Below are 23,369 nucleotides of genomic sequence, written 5' to 3' on the forward strand. Positions count from 1 at the left end.
ATACTTTCCTCTAAATTTTCAAGTAAATGTAGTGCTGATTAAAGTTGCCATATTGAGAGCATAATAAACTGAAGTTCTCTATTTACTCACAGAACAATTGTGGCAAGGGCATACTTTTCCACACTGCCCAGTCAGTAGACCTGATCCTTGTGCTGGATGTCTGAGACTGAGAAACTCGTTAAGTCTCCATATTCACTCAAATCCCTAGCCTCCTTGCTGAGACTGTCGGCAAGAGTTTTATTAGTTCCCTCGGAACAGGTCTGAGACATGGAGAATCAGGCCTTTTACCTGGTGGAGTCATTTACACCAGCGCAATGTGACTTCTAAAAGGATGTGATAGACCCAGGCCAGTTGGGTACAGCAGAGTAGTAGAAGGCAGATATACTGGGCACTGGATTAACAGTTTTCTGTTCCCTGACCAGAGCAGGGACTGCCCCAAGTTAGGGTCGACACATGACTCCAATTAGCCTGCAAAGAGTCAGGTGAGGCCATTAAGCTAATGTGAACACCCGACTCTAATTAAGGCCCCTCAGATACTATAAAAGGGCTCACTCCAGTCAGGCCAAGGAGAGCCAGGGAGCCACAAGAGAGGAAGTGTGGCTGAAGGGCTGGGAAATGAAGATACCCTCAAGCCACTGGAAAGGGAGCCCTAAGGTAAGGGTGAAGAAGAGAGAAGCGGGAGAGCTGTGGGGAAGTGGCCAAGGAAATGTAGCAACTCTGGCAGCGAAAGGTCAGCTGCCAACAGCTGCTGCCATTAGGATCCCTTGGCCGAAACGCAGAGTACAGGGTGGGCCTGGGTTCCCCCAACCCACCACTACAGAAACACCTCCTGGGAGGGAAAGATAGGCCCGTCAGGACAGGAGGCTAAATTGTTTGGGAGCAAGCCTGTAAGGACAACAGAGACTGTGGGAGTTCTCTCACCAACCTCCTTGGTGGCTTATGATGAATAGGGCTCAGTAGACTATAACCCTAGCCCTAGACAGAGAAGGGCTATATGGAGGATTGCAGTGAGCCTCTGAGGCTAGCATAAACCGCCTGGAAGCGCAGGACCCACAGGGACAAGGTCGGAGTTCTGGCACAAGGATTTACAGGTGGTGGACAATGGAGAAAAAGGACAAGGGAGAATAGTTCCCACTACTCACACATGGATACATGGATCCAGGAGTGGGGATCTACTAGATTTATACTTAACTAATGGAGAAATAAGATGGTAGAATGCTTGATACCAGAACAGGGTTCCAGTGGCATTATTTTTTAAACCCATACCATCATTACTTTAAAATCATATCTGCTAGAGAAAATTCAGTCCATTTCTTGGAACAATCATTTTTTGCTTGTTTATGCTCTATTTATGTAAGCATTTGGATATTACGTTCACATTCAAATCAAACAAAAACTACTGTCTTACCTCAGGAATAGCATTTCCAATTATCAGCCAGGCTTTTTTGCCCATAGCAAGAAAGTAATTACACAAAAGCACAGCATGCTCCTCCTCATCACCAGCCAGAAGATCAAGAAATTGCTGATTGAGAAACAAACAAATGTTACTATTTACAAATAAATTGGGATATAGTTAATAATTCTTTTCCTAACCTGAAACATTTAAGAATCTTTCCTAATACGCTGCAGCCAAAATTTTCCACTCAGATCGCCATTGTTTCGTATGCAGAATGAGTGAAGAATATGCAGTGGAGATCTGCAGAGTAGATTAGAGAATTTCATCATAAGAGTCAAATTCTGTCTGAGTCACACTGCAGATTTCCAGAAAATGTTTTGAGATGCTATCAATACACTGCATAGCTAACCTATGATCCACAGGAATTCTATCACCCTCCAGATCTGTGTATGTCTGTTTGTGATGGTGAATGCCCAATGAAAGTAAGGTTTCATTTTTTTTAAAAACAGGTATTTGTATAAAAACATCGTCGTGTGTGTGTGTGTGTGTGTGTGTGTATACACACACACACACACACACACACGCACAGAGACAGGACTATGTTTTTTTTTATATATATATATATATATATATATATATATATATATATATATATAAACTATAGTTCAGCACTACTCAAGTGTGAACTATAATTAAAAAATAATTTTAATGACAAGCTGGCATTGGAACATTTTACATTTCAAAGTTGCAATGTACCTTTTGAAAATTTACATTATGGGGTTCAGCAAAATACATACATTTTACTCAGTTTTTCTAAAACCGGTGTTAAGTATCCCAAGATTCAAATGGCAAAAGAATTAATCTCCAACTCGTGAGCTTCATAAGAATGTTGGCTATTAAGCTTAGGACTGAATTGGAAGGAGGGTCGTATGAAAAACCAGACAGTAGTCATATAAAGCTAGAACTACACTAAATCAAATGGTAAACTACAAAATGGGGAATAACTAGCTAGGTTGTAGTACTGCTGAAAAGGATCTGGGGGTTATGGTGGATCACAAATTGAATATGAGCCAACAACGTGATGCAGTTGCAAAAGCGACTAATATTCTGGGATATATTAACACAAAAGTGTTGTATGTAAAGACATGGGAGGTAATTTCCTGCTTTACTTGGCACTGATGAGGTCTGAGCTGGAGTACTTTGTCCAGTTTTGGGCACCACACTTTAAGAAAGATGAGGACAAATTGGAGAGAGGGTCCCGAAGAGAGCTACAAAAATGATAAAAGGATTAGAATACCCAGTTTTTTAAACCTTTCCTCAAAGGTCAGGTATGTTTAGTCTTGAGAAAAGACGACTGGGGGACTAGACCTGATAGTCTTCAAATATATTAAGGGGCTGTTATAAACAGAATGGTGATCAATTATTCTTCATGTCCACTGAAGAGAGACTTAATCTGCAGCACACGAAATCTAAGTTACATTTTTCCTAATATCTATAAGTATAGGTAAGTACTGGAATACACTTCCAAGAGAGGTTGTGGAATGTCTGTCATTGTCTAACATTCTTTAAAATCTCCAAACAGCTATCATGGAGGTCAAGGTATACTTGGTCCATCCTCCTCAGCTCAGGGGGAAAGACTAGATGACCTCTCAAGGTCTTTCAGCCTTCTATTTCTATGATATTAATGAATGGGTGTCTCCTAAATTATTGATTGATATATTCCTGTAAAATATTGGATTAGGTAAAATTGAAATGGTCTCACAAAACCTTAAGAAAAGTTAATATTTGTAATTCTGCCATTGTTTTCTCTCCTAACAAAGTATGAGAGGCTAGTTGAATCTGATAGTGCAGCTGACATTACAGGTGGTGCCTTTTTCCACACTAAGAAGAATTATGATGGTCCAGCTGAAGTAAGTGTAGAAAATACTGGACTTTATCATGTTTCCCCACCCCCCAACTGTGATATTTTCTTTCCTTAATTTCAGTGGGCACTTTAATTCCTCCTGAATGCAGAAATTGGAACTGCTTATGGTGTTCTTAGGTCCAATAGATTGCAGCCTATTAAGGTTAGAAACATTTTGGCTGATCTGTACAAATTATTTCAGGACAAGTGATTTTTTTTTTTATAAACTTTTTTCTTAGATCATTGATAAAGAAACATTTCATTCTCTGAAACCATTGACAATACTGAAAATCAAAATGACTAGGAAAAAAACTCTCAACAGAAGAGGAACAAGAAATTCTAGGCCTTTACTTACATCTGATGTACTCCATAAGTCACAGATTCCAGCAAATGACACATTGTCTGGCAAGAAAGGAATCAAAGCAACATATCGAGCCACCAACGCCTACAAACAAATATAAAGAAAAGAGCACAGTCACATTTTCATTTACTATGTGGGATGAGAAAGCTATCATTTTTATTAGTCCAAACTAGATTTGAAACTTACTGCTGCTCCCACTCAAGTCAAGGGTAATATACCAATTGACTTCAATACAGCAGGAACAAGTCCCTTTTTGGGACTTTTGTAAAGGCCTGAGCAGACTTGGAGTCAGATCAGAACCATAAACCATATGCAAAGATTTTTGCTTCTTTAAAGTAAAATGTACATTTAAGTTTATTGAATAATTTTTTTGATAAGCTATTGAACATTTATTTCTAATATTTATAGATAATTAGGCATACTGACAAATTAATTCTTCTGAGGCATGAGCTATATTTACAATTACATAGAGATCTAATAGCTGTTTTTTATTCTGCTGTTACATTCCTCTTTTGCCATTCATATGAATGGTTGCTGTTTAGTCATTCACAAATTCAAGGTATCTAAGCCCTGGTCTACACTAGGAGTTGAGGTCGAATTCAGCAGCGTTAAATCAATTTAACCCTGCACTCGTCCACATGATGAAACCCTTTTTTTTGACTTAAAGGGCTCTTAAAATAGATTTCCAGGTAGACAGGAAAAGGCCCGCAAACTTTTGCATTTCAATTTTCTGTTTGGCCACCTGTGGCAGGCTGCAGGTGAGTGCAGAGCTCATCATCAGAGGTGACCATGCAGAGCTCATCAGCAGAGGTGACCATGATGGAGTCCCAGAATCGCAAAAGAGCTCCAGCATGGACCGAACAGGAGGTACAGGATCTGATCGTTGTATGGGGAAAGGAATCTGTGCTATCAGAACTACGTTCCAGTTTTAAAAATGCCAAAACATTTGTCAAAATCTCCCAGGGCATGAAGGACAGAGGCCATAACAGGGACCCGAAGCAGTGCCGTGTGAAACTTAGGCTTGCCTCAGCTCCTTACCAGAAAACCAGAGAGGCAAATGGCCGCTCCGGGTCAAAGCCCCAAACATGCCGCTTCCATGATGAGCTGCATGCCATTTTAGGGGGTTCAGCCACCACTACCCCAGCCGTGTTGTTTGACTCCTTCAATGGAGATGGAGGCAACATGGAAGCAGGTTTTGGGGATGAGGAAGATGATAGCTCACAGGAAGCAAGGGGAGAAACTGGTTTTCCTGACAGCCAGGAACCGGAGCCAGTACCCCCCAAACCCACCTAAGGCTGCCTCCTGGACCTGCCAGGCAGAGAAGGGACCTATGGTGAGTGTACCTTTTAAAATAGTATACATGGTTTAAAAGCAAGCATGTTTAATAATTAATTTGCCCTGGCATTCGCGGCTCTCCTGGATGTACTCCCAAAGCCTTTGCAAAAGGTTTCTGGGGAGGGCAGCCTTATTCCATCCACCATGGTAGCACACTTTACCACTCCAGGCCAGTAGCACATACTCGGGAATCATTGTAGAACAAAGCATTGCAGTGTATGTTTGCTGGTATTCAAACAACATCCGTTCTTTATTTCTCGGTGTTATCCTCAGGAGAGTGATATCATGGTCACCTGGTTGAAATAGGGTGCTTTTCTTAAGGGGACATTCAGAGGTGCCCATTCCTGCTAGGCTGTTTGCCCGTGGCTGAACAGAAATGTTCCCTGCTGTTAGCCGCGGGGAGGGGCTAGCCACGTGGTGGGGGGAGGCAAAATGCCTTGGAACGAAAGCACATGTACTATGTATGTAATGTTAACAGCAAGGTTTACCGTGAAAGAGTGTACCCATTGTTCTATAAAATGTGTCTTTTTAAATACCACTTTTTTTTCCCCCCTCCACCAGCTGCATGTGTTTCAAGGATCACAGGATCTTCTCCTTCCCAGAGGCTAGTGAAGATTAGAAGGCGAAAAAAATGCACTCGCAACGAAATGTTCTCTGAGCTCATGCTGTCCTCCCACACTGACAGAGCACAGACGAATGCGTGGAGGCAGACAACGTCAGAGTGCAGGAAAGCACAAAATGACCGGGAGGAGAGGTGGCGGGCTGAAGAGAGGGCTGAAGCTGAAAGATGGCGGCAGCGTGATGAGAGGAGGCAGGATTCAATGCTGAGGCTGCTGGAGGATCAAATAATACGCTCCAGCATATGGTTGAGCTGCAGGAAAGGCAGCTGGAGCACAGACCGCCGCTACAGACCCTGTGTAACCAACTGCCCTCCTCCCCAAGTTCCATAGCCTTCTCGCCCAAGAATGTGGTGGGGGGGCCTCCAGCCACACCACCCCAGAGGATTGCCCAAGCAACAGAAGGCTCGCATTCAATAAGTTTTAGAGTTTTAAACTGCTGTGTGGCCTTGTCCTTCTCTCCTCCACCACCCCTCACGGTGCTTCTCTCCTCCACCACCCCTCCCAGGCTACCTTGGCAGTTATTCCCCTATTTGTGTGATGAATTAATAAAGAATGCATGAATGTGAAGCAATGACTTTATTGCCTCTGCAAGCGGTGATCGGAGGAGGGTGGTTAGCTTACAGGGAAGTAGAATGAACCAAGGGGCATGGGGTTTCATCAAGGAGAAACAAACAGAACTTTCACACTGTAGTCTGGCCAATCATGAAACTGGTTTTCAAAGCTTCTCTGATGCGCACCATGCCCTCCTGTGCTCTTCTAACCGCCCTGGTGTCTGGCTGCGCGTAACCAGAGGCCAGGCGATTTGCCTCAACCTCCCACCTCACCATAAACATCTTCCCCCTTACTCTCACAGATATTGTGGAGCGCACAGCAAGCAGTAATAACAGTGGGAATATTCATTTCGCTGAGGTCTAATTGAGTCAGTAAACTGCGCCAGCATGCTTTTAAACATCCAAATGCACATTCTACCACCATTCTGCACTTGTTCAGCCTCTAGTTGAACAGCTCCTGCCTACTCTCCAGGCTGCCTGAGCCATGGCATTAAGGGGTAGGCTGGGTCCCCAAGGATAACTATAGGAATTTCAACATCTCCAACGGTTATTTTTTGGTCTGGGAAGAAAGTCCCTTCCTGCAGCTTTTGAAATAGACCAGAATTCCTGAAGATGCAAGCGTCATATACCTTTCCCGGCCATCCCACATTGATGTCGGTGAAACGTCCCTTGTAATCCACCAGTGCTTGCAGCACTATTGAAAAGTACCCCATACGGTTTATGTACTCGGTGGCTTGGTGCTCCGGTGCAAAGATAGGGATATGGGTTCCGTCTATGGCCCCACCATAGTTAGGGAATCCCATTTCAGCAAAGCCATCCACTATGACCTGCACATTTCCCAGGGTCATTACCCTTGATATCAGCAGATCTTTGATTGCGTTGGCTACTTGCATCACAGCAGCCCCCACAGTAGATTTGCCCACTCCAAATTGATTCCCGACTGACCGGTAGCTGTCTGGCGTTGCAAGCTTCCACAGGGCTATTGCCACTTGCTTCTCAACTGTAAGGGCTGCTCTCATCTTGGTATTCATGTGCTTCAGGGCAGGGGAAAGCTAATCACAAAGTTCCATGAAAGTGCGCTTACACATGCGAAAGTTTTGCAGCCACTGGGAATCGTCTCAGACCTGCAACACTATGTGGTTCCACTAGTCTGTGTTTGTTTCCCAGGCCCAGAATTGGCGTTTCACTGCATGAGCATTAGCACCATGAGGCCCACACTGCCAGGACCCATGCTTTGAGAGAAGTCTGTGTCCATGTCCTCATCACTCTCATCACCACGCTGACGTCGCCTTCACTTTGCCAGGTTCTGGTGCTGCATATACTACTGGATAATGCGTGTGGTGTTTAATGTACTCCTAATTGCCAAAGTGATCTGAGTGGGCTCCATGCTTGCTGTGGTATGGCATCTGCACAGAAAAAAGGCACGGAACGATTGTCTGCCGTTGCTCTGACGGAGGGAGGGGTGACTGATGACATGGCTTACAGGGAATTAAAATCAATGAAGGGGGTGGCTTTACATCAAGGAGAAAGAAAAACAACTGTCGCACAGGATGGCCCCCCTCAAGGGTTTACTCAAACCCTGAATTCAAAACCCTGGGTTTAGCAGGCCAATGCTCAACCCACTAAGCTATCCCTCCCTCTGGTATTTCAGGCAGGACTGAATCTCCATTAAAGTTTTCAAGGTGCCCCTGACAGACCTCACCAAAACAACTGTCAGCTGTTGATTTCACGGAGGGAGTGGGGAGCAAATGAATACAAAACAAATCTGGTCTATTTCTTGTTTTGATCCACTCCGTCGGTCTTTCACATCTTTGGCTGGCAGCAGATGGTGCAGTACGACTGCAAACTTGACAGAAGATGGTACAATAGGACTGCCTGCAGGACTAAAGAGAATGACCTGGTCAAGTCACTCCTAATTTAGTCCCTGTGCCCATGTCTGCCCAGGCTCTCCTGACCAACCTTACCGAGGTGGCCAGGAGCACATCAGACACGATGAGGATGGTTTTCAAGCCTATTGCACTGTCTGCTGCCACAAGGCAGTGGGTTGCTGCTGCTGTGTAGCAATGCAGTACCGCGCCTGCCAGCAACAGAGACATACTGTGACAGTGAGCTGAGTGGGCTCCATGCCTGCTGTGCTATGGCATCTGCACAGGTAACTCAGGAAAAAAGGCGCGAAACGATTGTCCACCGTTGCTTTCACAGAGGGAGGGAGGGCCTGATGACATGTACCCAGAACCACCCACGACAATGTTTTTTGCCCCATCAGGCATTGGGATCTCAACACAGAATTCCAATGGGCAGCAGAGACTGTGGGAACTGTGGGATAGCTACCCACAGTGCAACACTCCGAAATCAATGCTAGCCTTGGTACTGTGGAAGCACTCCGCCAAGTTAATGCACTTAATGCACTTAGAGCATGTTGTGTGGGGACAAACACAATCGACTATATAAAAACAATTTCTAAAAAACCGACTTCTATAAATTCGACCTAATTTCACAGTGTAGCCATAACCTAATACTGAGAACAACAATTTTGAAAACTGTTCTCCCAAGTTCCACTATTAGACCATCTTTAAGCTTTGGATCAGATTCAAGTCTTAGGCCATGTCCACAATAGGAAATCGGGGGGGTTAACACATTAGCTAACACTTGTGAAAAGTACATCTTTTTCCTAAGGAAGAAAAAGCCTTAAGATGCATGATATATGTTGCCACAGAGCTTTAAAAAAAAAATAAAAAAAAATGAAGCAGCAAGGCATTAAGCTCACTTTCATGATTAATAAAAAATGCAAAGTTCATGGAAAAGCACTAAATGCCAATCTTAAGAAATGCAATTCTTATTACAATGCAAAAATAAAATGAAAGCTAAAGCTCTAATTTAATTAAGGATATATCTGACGTTGTTTTAAGGCTGTTTTAACTCAAATTTTGTAACTGAAGTATCCTTAGTTCCATCCCAAATCCTACACTGATTTCCGATCAATTTAAAAGTAAAGTGATAATTTTTACTCTGAATTATCTTGTTTTGAACAGTATGGCTTATAACATGCCTTGAAACAGAGTTTGATATAACTATTTCATTATGATGTCTTGTTTATATCTATAGTACAGGACTGTCACAGAGTTTTAAAGAATGTATTAAATATCACTGGACACCTAGGATTAAGAAAATTTGGAACACACAGATTATGGAAAGGTTAACTCCTCAAGAGACGAAAGCTTCACCTTTAGTTTGCAAATTGGCAACCATTTTTTGTTTATACTGAAAAGGATCCAAGAGCTCTCAGATCTTCCCTTAGGCCACAATCAAGCAATGACTTCCATAGGACATTCTTAATGTTATGCACGTTTAAGAACTATGCCGAATCAGCACCTTACACCAACGGTAGGTTTATATTTCTGTTACCTATTTCCCCTTTTTGACTAATATTTAATTTTTTCATCCAGGTCCCTGCTGCCTGCTATGACTTAGATTCCTATTCATTGCAGAATTGCCATTGTTTAACTGTACATCCTAATTCACCTGAGCTACATACCTAATTTTTGTACTGCAACTTTCTTACACAGTGTGTTAGTTAAAGGTAGTGCTTTATTGGTCTCCCTCTATTTGCTTGTCTTCCATTTTCTTTTGTTCTTTGTCTTATAAACATATTTAATTCTTATAGTACTTATTTACAGGCAAATTTACATCTGCCAGATTTTGAAATAGGTTTTTATTTTGTCCTTTTCTAACAGATGTTATTCAGTATCTTATCATTCGTTTACTTTGTACCATGAATATTCAATATTTCTTTACTTTCTACCCATAGATTTTCTCCCTTGCAATTTAAGTTTTTGTACAAACGTAAAAAATAACTGACACACACGCAGACACAGAGTCTTAAGTTTATGTCTTGTGAATTGAATTGTCTTTTCTAAATAAAATACTTACTGCTGCTGCCTGAGAATTATTAGGGTGACCATTAAGGAGCTCCTGTGGTGGGTTCAGAGGTTTGATATATCTGGTAATAAAAACTGTTTTCCCATTTACGTCAATTACAGTTGTCAGGCATTGGCGGCTTGGAAACTTCAATGTACATTGAGCCTGATACTTCTCTGCTGCTTGGAGCAACTTCTCATCTTCTTGGGTATCAAACTTAAAAAAACAGTACAACTTGTATAAAAATTCAGTTTTAACCATATAGTTTAGACTTAATTCTCCACTACCTTGTAACCTGTGTAGTTTATTTACACCTACACAAAGTGAATGCAAAGTAGAATGTAAAATTATGATCAGATATCATTTCAAAAAACTTACCTTGCATTCTCTTCACACAGGTGTAAATTTAAATGTAAGGTAGTGGAGAATCAGGCTTTTTCTATTTACATTTATATATGCACTCCCACGTGTACACACGTTGCACATAATAAGCATGATTGTACAGTCTTTATTCAGGTATTGAAAGTTCAGTGAAAGCTTTGCCTTAGTAAGGACTGTTAGAATGGACACATCACCTAGTCATTCAACAGTGAGTAACTATGATCAGACACTTCAAGGAACTGAATCTTATTTATATTCACAAACCAATAACTGCATTAGAACAACAATCGGGGTAAATTCTCAAAATGTCTGTCAGATTTATGATGCACAACTCCTGATGACATTAATGGGCGTCTCATGGCTAAACCACTGTGCAGTGCTGAAAACTGATACACAGACATATTTATAAAAAGCAAGTTATCCTTACAGTTCAGACTTGCCTAGCAGTTAAAGATCTTAGGTGGGGTTTTCAAAAGCCCAAACTGAAAGTCAATGGAACATGTACTCTTAAGTCATTTAAGTGTTTTTAAAAAATCCTACACTTCATCTATAACTGAATATTGTTGATTTTGTAGGTTTGTCCTAAATAGAAAATAACCATAAAATTTTATGTAATTTTTTTTTAACTAAGGCCACTTTACACTGCTCTGGCAGCGTAAAGGGGCCTTAAAGTGTGTATAAATATTTTACATTTTTTTTTTAAGGCGCCTGAATGTTCCTGACAATTCAGGCCTTTAACTTAAAATAATGCATGGTTTAAAAACTATCCCTTCATTGTGTTATCCTGTTCCCCAAGCCTCCTCAAGTTGAGATTGCCATACACTGCTCAGTAACAAGCCAATAAAGAAGTCACCTTTTATGAGGATTCTTCTCAACCAAATATGATGACCACAACATGTAATTTGTGTATTGATGTTTATAGTTTCAGTTTTTAAATAATAGTCATTTCTTGCAAAATATTATTAATTAAATGATACCAGCAATCTAAGATACTATGTCATACTAAAAGAGTTTGCATGCTACATAAAGTACATATATGGTCAAACACAGATGAAGAACTGCTGCCATTAAAGGTAGTGGAAAAAGTTGCAGAGCAAGAACAAAATGAATCCTAAACAGCAATATCTGTTGATTAATTTAAAAAGCACGTATGTTGTACCTTTTTAAGCATTTCATTCATCTATAGAGAGATTTAGGAAGCCAAAAAGAAAGAAAGAGATAATAAATAAAAGATGGAAAAACATATTAAAAATCAAATTGAAAAGCTTAAAGCAATCTATAGACATTTCAAGCTACTTAGCTACAGCAGGAAAGCTTAGAAACATTAACAAAGGAGGGGAAATATTCAAGGACTTTTTTCATTTTATATTGAAAAATTTCTATATTAAAGAGGTTTAAAAGAAAAAAGAGATGGGAATTGTTTATATCCCGATTTATGTACCCAAGGTGCAGCTTTTAAATGGCCACTGCTGAAAAGGAAAAATCCATACCACTTTTGTAGTGAAGCAGATTTCTCTCTTACACACTGTTTAATTCCCATACATGAATTTAGTGTTCATGAGAAAAATGCTGGCAACTGAGTCCTGGAGACTGACGTCCACAACTGTGCCACAAACAATGGGAACAGCACAGGGAATTCTAGTGCAAGTTTCCCCACACTACCCCATAAATGAATCTCAGCTATGACCTAGAGGGACTTCCAGGGACTACTTTAGACTTGACCCTTCAGTCCTTGCTCTCTCTGCTAAGTTTGACAATTATACTGGTGATATATGATGTGGATACCTGTTCACAAGGAACTGGACTCCACAAAATTCATATAGATCACCAAACAGCCATTGGTAATTTTTCCCTCCGACCTGTGCTGAACTGAGCGGGACTTGTATAGGCAGGACCCTATATTCACTGAAATCAACGAGCACTAGATCAGGCCCTACATCCCATTTGCAATACTTTGAGCTATGCAGCCCTCCTACATACACATTCTGTATATTAAATATTTGAAACGTGTAGAAATTACACTACATTCTGGGGAGGCACTTTCAATACAAAATGCAATTGTGGTTCTTTTATTTGGTCAAGAAAATTAGAAGACAAGCACATGAAAATGTATGAACTTGGCATACTCTGTCGTACGTAAAATTTAATAACAAAATGTGCACTGCATGCTTTAGAATAATCTGTTTAATTTGTTCCTTCCCTCATTATTTTATTGTTTTCCATTTACTATCCCACTCTTAAAATTGGATTACATGAAACCATACAAAATGTTTGTTAAAGTAATAATCTAGTCTGACTCAGTCTAAGTTAAATATTATAAATATAAAAGCTTTTGTTCACTAGCTACTTGTTACAATATTTAAATGGTCTTACATATTAAATAGACAAAGGCAGATGCAGTTGATTAAAGTCTGGCTCCGCTGAAGTCAATAACAAAACTCCCACTGACTTCAGTGGGGCCAGAACTTCACCTCATATACTCGGTAAAAGTACTGGTGCAAGAAATTACTGAACCCCGTTTATCACACCCATCCTCTCTTTTTCTGCTATACTTAATTCTTCAAATGTTAGCAAACAGAAAATCTACACTGATAAGTTTCCTTACCTCAGTAGCATTTCTCTCGTCTAGTGTTAGTTACAATATACTTTAGTGACACAGAGTAATTATGTTACAATTCTGTTTTGATAACTAGTGTTCTCTGACACTGAGTAAAGGATTCTCACATTCTATCTTTGTCTATCTGTTCTTTAGGCTTGAAAAAGTCTTTGCTGCATCTTCACGGTGGATGATACATCATTTCCTTTCTAGCTCTTACATCTGGAATTTTGACAATGGACAACTAGCTAATACTATTTCTGTAATCAAAGAAAACAAATGAAACCAGTGAGGACTTATCAAAAATGTAAACTTTTCTATACCTAAAGTGTGCAATTTGGTCAGTAACAATGTTATAAACACAGGGCCAACATTTCAGAATTTCATACATTACCATCACAATAATATGTACTATTTTGGTAATTGCTATGCAAATTAATGTGTGCACAAAATTATAAAATTTGGCCACAATTTCTTTCAATAACAAATATCAAAATTCATAATTATATAGTCTATAATATTTCACAATGAACTCTGAATTTCATTGATCAAGAAATACCTTTAGATAGGAATTTATTTGAATTGTAACTATTTTTTATTTTAAAAAAAATATCAGTGACAGGTCTGTGTATTTATACTATTTTTATTCTAAAAAAATGGACCTTTATATAAAAATATATAAAAAGGTCCATTTTTTTCTTAAAGCTAACCACACTTCTCTCTGCAGTTAATTATTGTATATAGAATAGAACTGTGGAAGTGACCTGGTATATTAATGATGCTTCAAGGCTGTTGTGTAAATCTTTACAGCTTCATATATTAGTGCTAATTTGCCATGTCACTTGGCTAATTTTATTCTTTCATGGGTAAATTCAGGGTAAATTACAAATCATATTTCCTTCTTTGTTTTCCATGGCACTACAGTGCAACAATTCTCATAGCAGAATGGCCTATGACCAATACTGAACAAACAATATGAAATTATGAGTTACAAGACTAATTCCACAAGAGGGAGAGCAAACCTTGCTTTAGTTGTTTATGCAATTATCAGTGCTCTAAAAAAAGAATTATACTTCCAGAGTTCAAAATTTGCTTAGTTTTAATTTTGTATAATACATAGATATGATTCCCTCTCCCCAACTCCTCTTCATCTTCAAATAAACTGCTACTGGAGCAGTTAAATCCAAAGCAAAATATGTGCAGCTGCTGTTTGTGCAGAAGCAACATGGGTAAATCCTGACTGACTGTATCTCAGAGTATGTCTACATAGCAAAAACTGTGCACAAAATAGCATATGCACGGTAGGTTGAATCCAGTTAATGTGAATAACAATAGTAGTGAAGACAACAAATCGTGAGCAGTATGTGCTCATATGCACCTTAGGTATGTAGTCAGTCACTAGCCCACTCTGAAACCTGTGCTGTCTTTACTGTCATTGTTACCGCTACAAGCTGGATTTAAGCTATCTTGGCTATGCCTGGATAGGCTAGCTTTTGCTGTGTAGACATACTCTCAGAATTAATTGCATAAGGGTACAAGAAGTGACAAGAGATTTTGGGAGAGGGATTGTTTTTTTAAACACAGACTCTTTCTGTTGTTGCACAAGCATGTCTTTTAGTTTGGTGAAGGAAGCAAAAGAACTAGATCAAGAATGAAAAAAACCTCCTAGAAATATCTTCAAGAGATTTACAGGACAGGAGATGACATTAAATACTACATACGAATGGCATAATATAATAACTAGTGAACAGCAAATAATGCAAAAAAAAAAAAACCCCTCTAAGAATATTCATTCCAAGTTTTGAATTAATTCACTTTACAACCCTTTTGTGTTTGCTTTCCCCAAATACTTGTGTGATCAAGTTTTACTAGCAAGAATGCTTGTGGGAAGCAAATGTTAAGCTTGTATGTTCAAATACTTATAGAATGTGAAAACTAAACTTATCTTTTAATGAGCATTCTAACCAGAAAACCAGTAAGAGTCACGCTCATCTAGATGAGGAAAACATACAAAATCATCTGAATTATGTGTCCAATCTCAACGAAGCAAGACAGCTCAAATTATGACTATGAAGCCAGAGACATTATTACACTTGCAAAAAAATGGCATGTAATTATGAATAACATGAGAGAAAACAGATCTGTTTGCACATAGTCTGTGAAGAGAAAAAGAATAAATTTATTATATAAATTATACATCACGAATTATTCACTCAGATCTACTAAATAATGCATCTCCAAAGTTTGCCTGAGTGTTTGAATATCCATTTAAAAAAAATAACCAAATTCTGTTAAAGACTAATCAGAAAGCAAAGATTTCATTAGACTTTAAAAACAAAATTGTTTTAGCATTACTTTTAAAATATAAAAAATACATGCAAGTGCTCAGAAACACTATCTAGTACTGGTCAGTTAAAAAATTACTGAATCAAGTTTAATTCAAGTGCAGGTTTTCAAACTGTGGGTCAGGACCCCAAAATGAGGTCACCAGTGCCAACATTAGACCTGTTGGGACCCAGGGCTGAAGCGAAAGCCCAAACTCCATCCCCACCCAGCGTGACAGGGCTCAGGCTGCAGTCCCCTCTACTCCTACCCGAGGCAGCGGAGCTCGCTCTCCACCACCCTCCCGGGGTCATGTAGTATCTTTGTTGTCAGAAGGGGGTTGTGGTACAATTATGTTTGAGAACTCCTGAATTACACAGTAAAAGTGAAACAGTCAAGATCTGAATCCATGTTATACACCATATTAAAATTACTTATTTACACACATATCAAGAATCATGGCACCAAAAGCAAAATTTGAAACGAGTTAGCTACCTTTTCTCGAACTGGATCTCCATGAATAAGCTGTGGTTCAATAGTAATAAACAGTGTTATGTAGGACCCCTCACTCAGGCTTCGGATAGAATCATAACCTCTCTCAATTCCTAGGTTCTTTTCTTTACCGTAGCCAAGGAGTACTGGAGGAATATCTATCTTAAAGGTACCATCAATCTAGGAAATAGAGAAATATTAATCCATACACATCAATCGTTCATGACCAGTAATGATGATAATTTCAAAATAAAAAAACCAAAACAATGCTTCCTCAAGTTTTAGCATTCAGAAAGGCCGTGTCGCCAATGCCAACACTGCACCTGGCTCCTCCATCCATCCAAAGAACCCAACCATGGACACCTCTAGCCAGGTCCTGGTGTGGATTTGCAGAGACTGTTGTCTGCATTTTCTTGTCACAGAAAATCAGGATGGGAAAAAACAGCACGAGAGATGCTTACTGGTAGAATCGCTCAGGAAGCAGGTGTGAGACCTACAGGAGGACAGTGAGGAGCACCCATGTACAGGAAGAATTAGTTGAAAACGTGCCCCTAGAGACCTCTAAATTTGAGGAAGAAATCCAGTTGGAAAGGACTGAGATAGCACCACCAGGGGAGGAGGAAACTGGTCCTTCACAGGGACGAACCTGGAAAGCCTCCTTCCAACCCACTGTCCACAGAGATACCGTTGTGCTGCCCTGGCAACAAAGGATTAGGAATCTCCCCCAAATGTGGAGGAGAAGCCATGTACCCCCAAGGCAGGGAGGATCATGGCCACCACTCCCAAGAAGAAACATAGGGTAGTGATGGTAGGTGACTCCCTTCTAAGGGGGACGAAGGCACCCATCTGGAGGCCTGACCTGGCCTCCTTGGAGGTGTGCTACCTGCCAGGGGTCTGTTATCCAAGACATTACAGAAGGACTGACAAGGATCATCCATCCTCTGACTACTACCCCATCCTGCTCTTCCATGTGGGCAATTGTGATACTACAAGGCATGATCCTGAGCAGATCAGAAGTGACTACAGAACTCTAGGAGGGTGAAGGAGTTGGGAGCACAGGTGGTATTCTCATTGATCCTTCCTGGGCTGAGACAGACGCATCATGGAGGTAGATACACGGCTGAGTGGATGGTGTCACCAAGAGGGCTTCAGCTTCCTCAACCAAGGGAGCCTGGTCCGAGAAGAAGAGCTGCAGAGTAGAGATGGGATCCACCTATCATAGAAGGGGAAGAATATCTTTGGACATAGACTGGCTAACCTTTGAAAGTCTCGGTAAGGATAAAAGGGGTCAGAAAACAAGGGTGATGTCATAGTAGGTGTCTTCCGTAGACCACCTACCCAGAAAGGTGAGATGGATGAGGCTTTTCTTAAACAACTAATAAAATCATCCAAAATACATGACATTGTGGTGATGGGGCACAGATTTTCAAACAAGTACTTGGAATGCACTAGAGAGAATTTTTTTAACAGAAGGTGGAGAAGTGACTCGAAGAGAGACTATTCTGGATTTGATTCTGACAAAAAGGGAGGAATTAGTTGAGAATCTGAAGGGGGAAGGCATCTTGGGTAAAAGTGATCACGAAATGGTAGAGTTCATGATTCTAAGGAATGTTAGGAGGGAAAACAGCAGAATAAAGACAACGGACTTCAAGAAGGCAGACTTTACAAACCAGAGAACTGATAGGTAAGATCCCATGGGAATCAAGTCTATGGGAAAAAAGAGTTCAGGAGAATTGGCAGTTTTTAAAAGATACACTATTAATGGCACACAAGAGCAAACTATACCAATGCATAGGAAAGCTAGGAAGTACGGTAAGAGGGTGCCCTAGATTAACCAAGAGATCTTCAATGACCTGCAACTCAAACAAGAATCATTCAAAAAGTAGAAACTATGCCAAATTACACAGAATGAATATAAAAAACAATATAAACATGTAGGGACAATTAGAAAGGTCAAGGCACAAAACAAGATTAAACTAGCTAGGGATGTAAAAGGTAACAAGAAAGCATTTTACAAATATATGAGAAGCTAGACGATGACTTGTTTAGCTTAACCAAAAGAAGGCTATGAGGAGATATGATTGCTCTCTACAAATATATCAGAGGGATAAATACCAGGGAGGGAGAGGAATTATTTAAGCTCAGTACCAATATGGACACAAGAACAAATGGATATAAACTGGCCACCAGGCAGTTTAGACTTGAAATTAGACAAGATGGTTTCTAACCATCAAAGGAGTGAAGTTCTGGAACAGCCTTCCAAGGGGAGTAGTGGGGGAAAAAAAAGACACATCTGGCATCAAGACTAAGCTTGGAAAGTTTATGGAGGAGATGGTATGATGGGATAGCCTAATTCTGGCAATTAATTGATCTTTGACTATTAGCAGTAAATATGCCCAATGGCCTGTGATGCAATGTTAGATGGGGTGGGATCTGAGTTACTACAGAGAATTCTTTCCTGGGGGTCTGGCTGCTGAGCCTTGCCCACATGCTCAGGGTTTAGCTGATCACCATATTGGGGCTGGGAAGTAATTTTCCTCCAGGGCATATTGGCAGAGGCCCTGGGGGTTTTTCGCCTTCCTCTGTAGCGTGGGGCACGGGTCAACTTGCTGGAGGATTCTCTGCACCTTGAAGTCTTTAAACCACGATTTGAGGACTTCAATAGCTCAGACATAAGTTAGGGGTTTGTTACAGGAGTGGGTGGGTGAGATTCTGTGGCCAGCATTGTGCAGAAGGTCAGACTAGATGATCATAATGGTCCCTTCTGACCTTAAAGTCTTTGACTCTATAACCAAGGCAAGAGTAGGGAAATTCAATGAGGCGGGAAAGACAACAACAGAAAAAGCAATGATGGCTTAAGTGTTAAATGTTTCAGTTTTCACTAAAAAAAGTTAGCAGTGACTGGATGACTTAGGGCTTGTCTACACTGGCAATTTACAGTGCTGCAACCTTCTCACTCAAGGGTGTGAAAACACACCGGGGAGCTACCCCCCCTCATGGAAGTGGTTTTTTTTAGAGTGCTAGGAGAGCTCTCTCTCAGCGCTGCGCCATGGCAGCGCTTTAGCATTGCCAGTGTAGACTAGCCCTAACATAGTGAACATCAGTTTAAATGGAGTAGAATCTGAGATTAAAATAAGAAAAGAACAAGTTAAGAATTACTTAGAAATATTAGATATTTTCAAGTCAGCAGGGCCTGATGAAATACATCCTAGAATACTTAAGGAACTGGCTAAAGAGATCTCCGAGTCATTAGAGATTATGTTTGAGAACTTGTGGAGGATGGGAGAGATACTTGAGGACTGGAAAAAGGCAAATATAGTACCTATCTATAAAAATAGGAATAAGAACAACCCAAAGAATTACAGACCAGTCAGCTTAACTTCAAGTGCCTACAAAGACAAAGGAGCAAACAATCAAATAATCAATTGGTAAGCACCTAGAAGAAAATAAGTAACAGTCAACACTGATTTATCAAGAACAAATTATGTCAAACCAATTTAATATCCTTCTTTGATTGGGTAACAACTCTTGTGGATTGGGGAAAGCAGTAGATGTGATATATCTCAACTTTAGTAAAGCTTTTGATACTGTTTCACATGACCTTCTCATAAACAAACTAGAAAAATATAGCCTAAATGAACCTACTATAAGGAGAGTCCACAACTGGCTGGAAAACCATACTCAGAGAGTAGTTATCGATGGTTCACAATCAAGCTGGAAGGACCTATCGAGTGGGGTCTTGCAGGGACCTGCTCTGGATCTGGTTCTATTCAATATCTTCATAAGTTATTTGGATAATAGAAAGTATACTTTAAGTTTGCAAATGACACAAGCTGGGAGGGAAGTGCATAAACTTTGGAGGATAGGATTAGAATTCAAAATTATATTGACAAGCTGGAGAAATGGTCTGAATCAAATAGGATGAAATTCAATAAGGGACAAATGAAAAAGACTATACTTAGGAAGGAATAATCAAAATACAAAATGGGAAATGACTACTTAGGCTGGAGTACTGCAGAAAAAGATCTGGGGTTATAGTGAACCACAAACTAAATATAAGTGAACAACGTAACACTGTTGGGGGGAAAAAAAAAAAGCAAACATCATTCTGGGATGTATTAGCAGGAAAGTTGTAGGCAAGACAGGAGAAGTAATTCTTACACTCTACAGAACTGATAAGGCCTCAACTGAAGTACTGTAATAGTTCTGAGCACTACTTTGGGAAAGATGTGAACAAAGTGGAGAAAGTCCAGAGAAGAACAACAACAAAAATGATTAAAGGTCTAGAAAACATCACTTAAGAGGGAAGAATGAAAAAACTGGGTTTTTTTAGTCTGGAGAAGAGAAGACTGAGGGGGACATGATAACAGTCTTCAAGTACGTAAAAGGTTGTTATAGAGGAGGGTGATAAATTGTTCTTCTTACCCACTGATGACAGGAAAAGAAGTAATGGGCTTAAACTGCAGTAAGGGAGATTTAGGTTAGACATTAGGAAAAACTTTTCACTGTAAGGTGTGGTAAGCACTGGAAAAAACTATCTAGGAGGTTGTGGAATCTACATCATTAGAGGTTTTAAAGAACACAAACACACATGTCAGGGAGGGTCTAGATAATATTTAGTCCTCCCTCAATGCAGAGGATTGGACTAGATGACTTACCGAGGTCCCTTCAGTCCTACATTTCTATAAAAATATGTATATTTCATGTGAAATACCAGTATCTAAAACGTTTATGACAAAAATCTGACATCTCAAAAGACCAGTAACGACAGTAACTGTGGTTCTTCTAGTTGTTTAGTTCATGTGAACCCCACTCAAAGTGCACATGCACCCCTTGTGTATGAGAAGATTCTTTTGGATAGTAGTGTCCATTGGGTCCCACCTGAACCCTGAATGTTCTTTCACTGCACACACCTGAGGGCATAAAGGACAAAGCAGACCCAAATGTCCCTTAGTTCCTTTGCCATTACACAATTCCAAAGCTAAAGGATTCTGGAGTAGCAGGGAAGGAAGGCAGGTCATGGGATTCACATGAATAAAACATTTTAAAGAATCACAGAAACTGTAAATAACTTTCTTTCTACTTTGAGTATTTGTCTATGGCAATCACACTCTAGATGATTGGTTAGCAGTCATCTCTCCAAGAAAGTGGCTGCCAGAAGTCCTATCAGACCCAAGGCTTCAGCACTGCTGTACCATCAGATCTAGCAGCCCAAACCAGAGAGTAGTCATGTGTAAACACGTACACTAATCTCCATGTAGCTACCCTGTAAATCTCTGATCACAGGAACATTCTTCAAGCATGCAGAAGTGATAACTTCAGCACTGGCTGACAGTGTTCTAATATGAGGGTAGTAATTTAGTTACCTCACAGAAAATCTTTATGCAATTAGACACCCATTTTGAGAGACTCTGGCTTGAAATGGCCAGTCCTCTAGACCTGTCCCCAAAGCCTACAAAAAGTCTGAGTGACTTGAAAAAGGGGTTTGCTCTGTGGAAATAGTAAAACAGTACCCTCAACACACCAAGTGTGTGAAGTCTGGCCTCCGACTACTTGAATGAGGTTTAGGAGAAAAGATGAATGGACTCATGAGGTGAAAATCTGAAACCACTCTAGGTAAGAGGTTGGGGTAAGGTCTGAGAGTCACTTTATCCTTATGGAATGTCGTCTAAGGAAGTCCTGCACTCAACACTTGGATCTTGCTCACCCTCCATGCAGAGATAATAACTACCCAAAATGATATCTCAATAGAAAGGTAGTATCCAGAGCAAGATGCTAAAAGCTCTAATGGGGGTTCCATTATGGCCAGCAGGATGATGTTAATATCTGTAACTGGGGGAAAAAACATAGACCAGACCTTTCAGGAATGTAGTTATTGTTGGGTAAGAGAATATAATGTGAAACTGAATCAGAGAGTGATAGGCTGACATCATAATTAAGTGAACCCTAAAGAGCTGATTGAGAACCCTGACTTTTTCAAGGTTAGTAGGACAGTCCAGAATACTAGAAATAGAGATCTCTGGTGGTAAGTCATGTTGAGCAGTCCAGATAATAAAAATCTTTACTCAGATCTTACATCTTATATCAGCCTTGTAGAAGACCTTCCTGATTTAAACTAGAATGCACTTCAGAGTAGTAACTTCCATCTATAATGCTCAGCCAGCTAACATCCATGCTGTCTGATGCAGGGATGAAGGATCCATGTGAAGGACCTGCCTGAAAGGTTTGGAAGTGTGATTGGAGGCTGTGTTGATAGGCACATCAGCTCCAAGTACCAAAACTGTCAAGCCCATGCTGTTGCTATCAGTATTAGTAAGGTTTTGTTTTCTCTCACTTCTTTGAGGACTCTGGGGTGTAGCAGAAAATCATACATCAGGTCCCTCTTCCAAGAATTCATGAATGCATCCAAAAGGAAACCCAGACTCATCCCTCCAATGAAGCAAAACAGTTGGTACTTTTTGTTCATGCTGGTAGCACAGAGATCTGCAGTGGGAAGTCCCACTTGAGTAAGATTTGTAGGAAGATGGAATCTTTGAGAGTCCATTTGTGATTGACAGTGCACTTCCTGCTGAGATAGTCTGCTGGGTTTTTCTGAATGCTTGGTAAGTGTAGAGCTACTGAGTAACCTGATTCTGTATATACGAATCTCACAGATGAACTGCTTCCTGACAGAGAGAGGATGCTCTTGCTCTGCCTTGTTTGTTGACATATGATTGACACAGTTGTAATATTGTCTTGTCAAGACTTACACGGTAGCTCCCTGGAGATATGAAATGCAAGACAAGACTCATATATAACAGGTATAGTTAAGAGGTAATGACATCAATGTTGTCAAAACTACAGGCAATAGATCAGATGTTTCACTACAGGCATCTTCCAAACTTATAATTCATACTCCACTTACTGATACTTACTCTTGTTTGAAAGTATATGGTAGAAAACGGAATCCGAACACATCCCAGCCAATGTCTCTCAACACGAGTGTAGATACCACTTCCTCTTTCAGGATCATCCTAGAAAAAAATTGCAAAATATATTTTATATCAACAATACAGTGTACACAAATTTACAAGCAGATTTCATTCCCTTTAACCGTCTTAAACTTTCTCAATGGCTTAATCAAGTTATTAAAATGTCTAATTAGTAATGGATTTTTAATGAAATTTGTTACAAATACTGGTTAAACTATAATAATAATAATTTGTTTCTTGAATCATCCAAATGTGACAGACGCTGTGTAAATACAAAAGAAGGAATGGCCATTGCTACAATGAGCTAATGTTCTAGGGCCCTAGACTTGCAGTGAGCTCTGTGCAAGAGGACCGCTGTGCCTGCACAGAGCTCTATTCACTTTAAGGGGTTGCCTAAGCAAAGCACATCAAGCCCCAGTCCTGTAATGAAAAAGATTCAATTAATATTAAAAAAGCTCTCTGGACTGACCAGTTGATAAGATATATAATAATAAAACAGAAAAATGGGTAGAGGAGAGGACAA

The 23,369-nt window shown here is 40.1% G+C and overlaps 1 protein-coding gene across 6 annotated transcripts in view; it reads right to left on the minus strand.

Moving 5' to 3' along the window:
- Positions 1-23,369, minus strand: part of CC2D2A (coiled-coil and C2 domain containing 2A) — a 136,379-nt gene that overhangs the window by 13,158 nt on the left and 99,852 nt on the right. For 4 of the 6 annotated variants that reach the window (XM_038398469.2, XM_043514124.1, XM_038398470.1 and 1 more), the window contains 5 exons: positions 22,790-22,888; positions 15,879-16,055; positions 10,097-10,300; positions 3,655-3,744; positions 1,409-1,522 (listed from right to left, as the gene is read on the minus strand). In XM_038398469.2, the coding sequence (XP_038254397.1) occupies positions 1,409-1,522; positions 3,655-3,744; positions 10,097-10,300; positions 15,879-16,055; positions 22,790-22,888 (684 nt within the window). Of the gene's footprint in view, positions 1-1,408; positions 1,523-3,654; positions 3,745-10,096; positions 10,301-11,624; positions 11,646-15,878; positions 16,058-22,789; positions 22,889-23,369 lie in introns of all 6 variants that reach the window. The other 2 variants (XM_043514123.1, XM_043514125.1) reach the window with 2 other exon arrangements.

The sequence above is a fragment of the Dermochelys coriacea genome, chromosome 4 (assembly GCF_009764565.3).
Source record: "Dermochelys coriacea isolate rDerCor1 chromosome 4, rDerCor1.pri.v4, whole genome shotgun sequence".
In the NCBI taxonomy this organism is placed as follows: Eukaryota; Metazoa; Chordata; order Testudines; family Dermochelyidae; genus Dermochelys; species Dermochelys coriacea.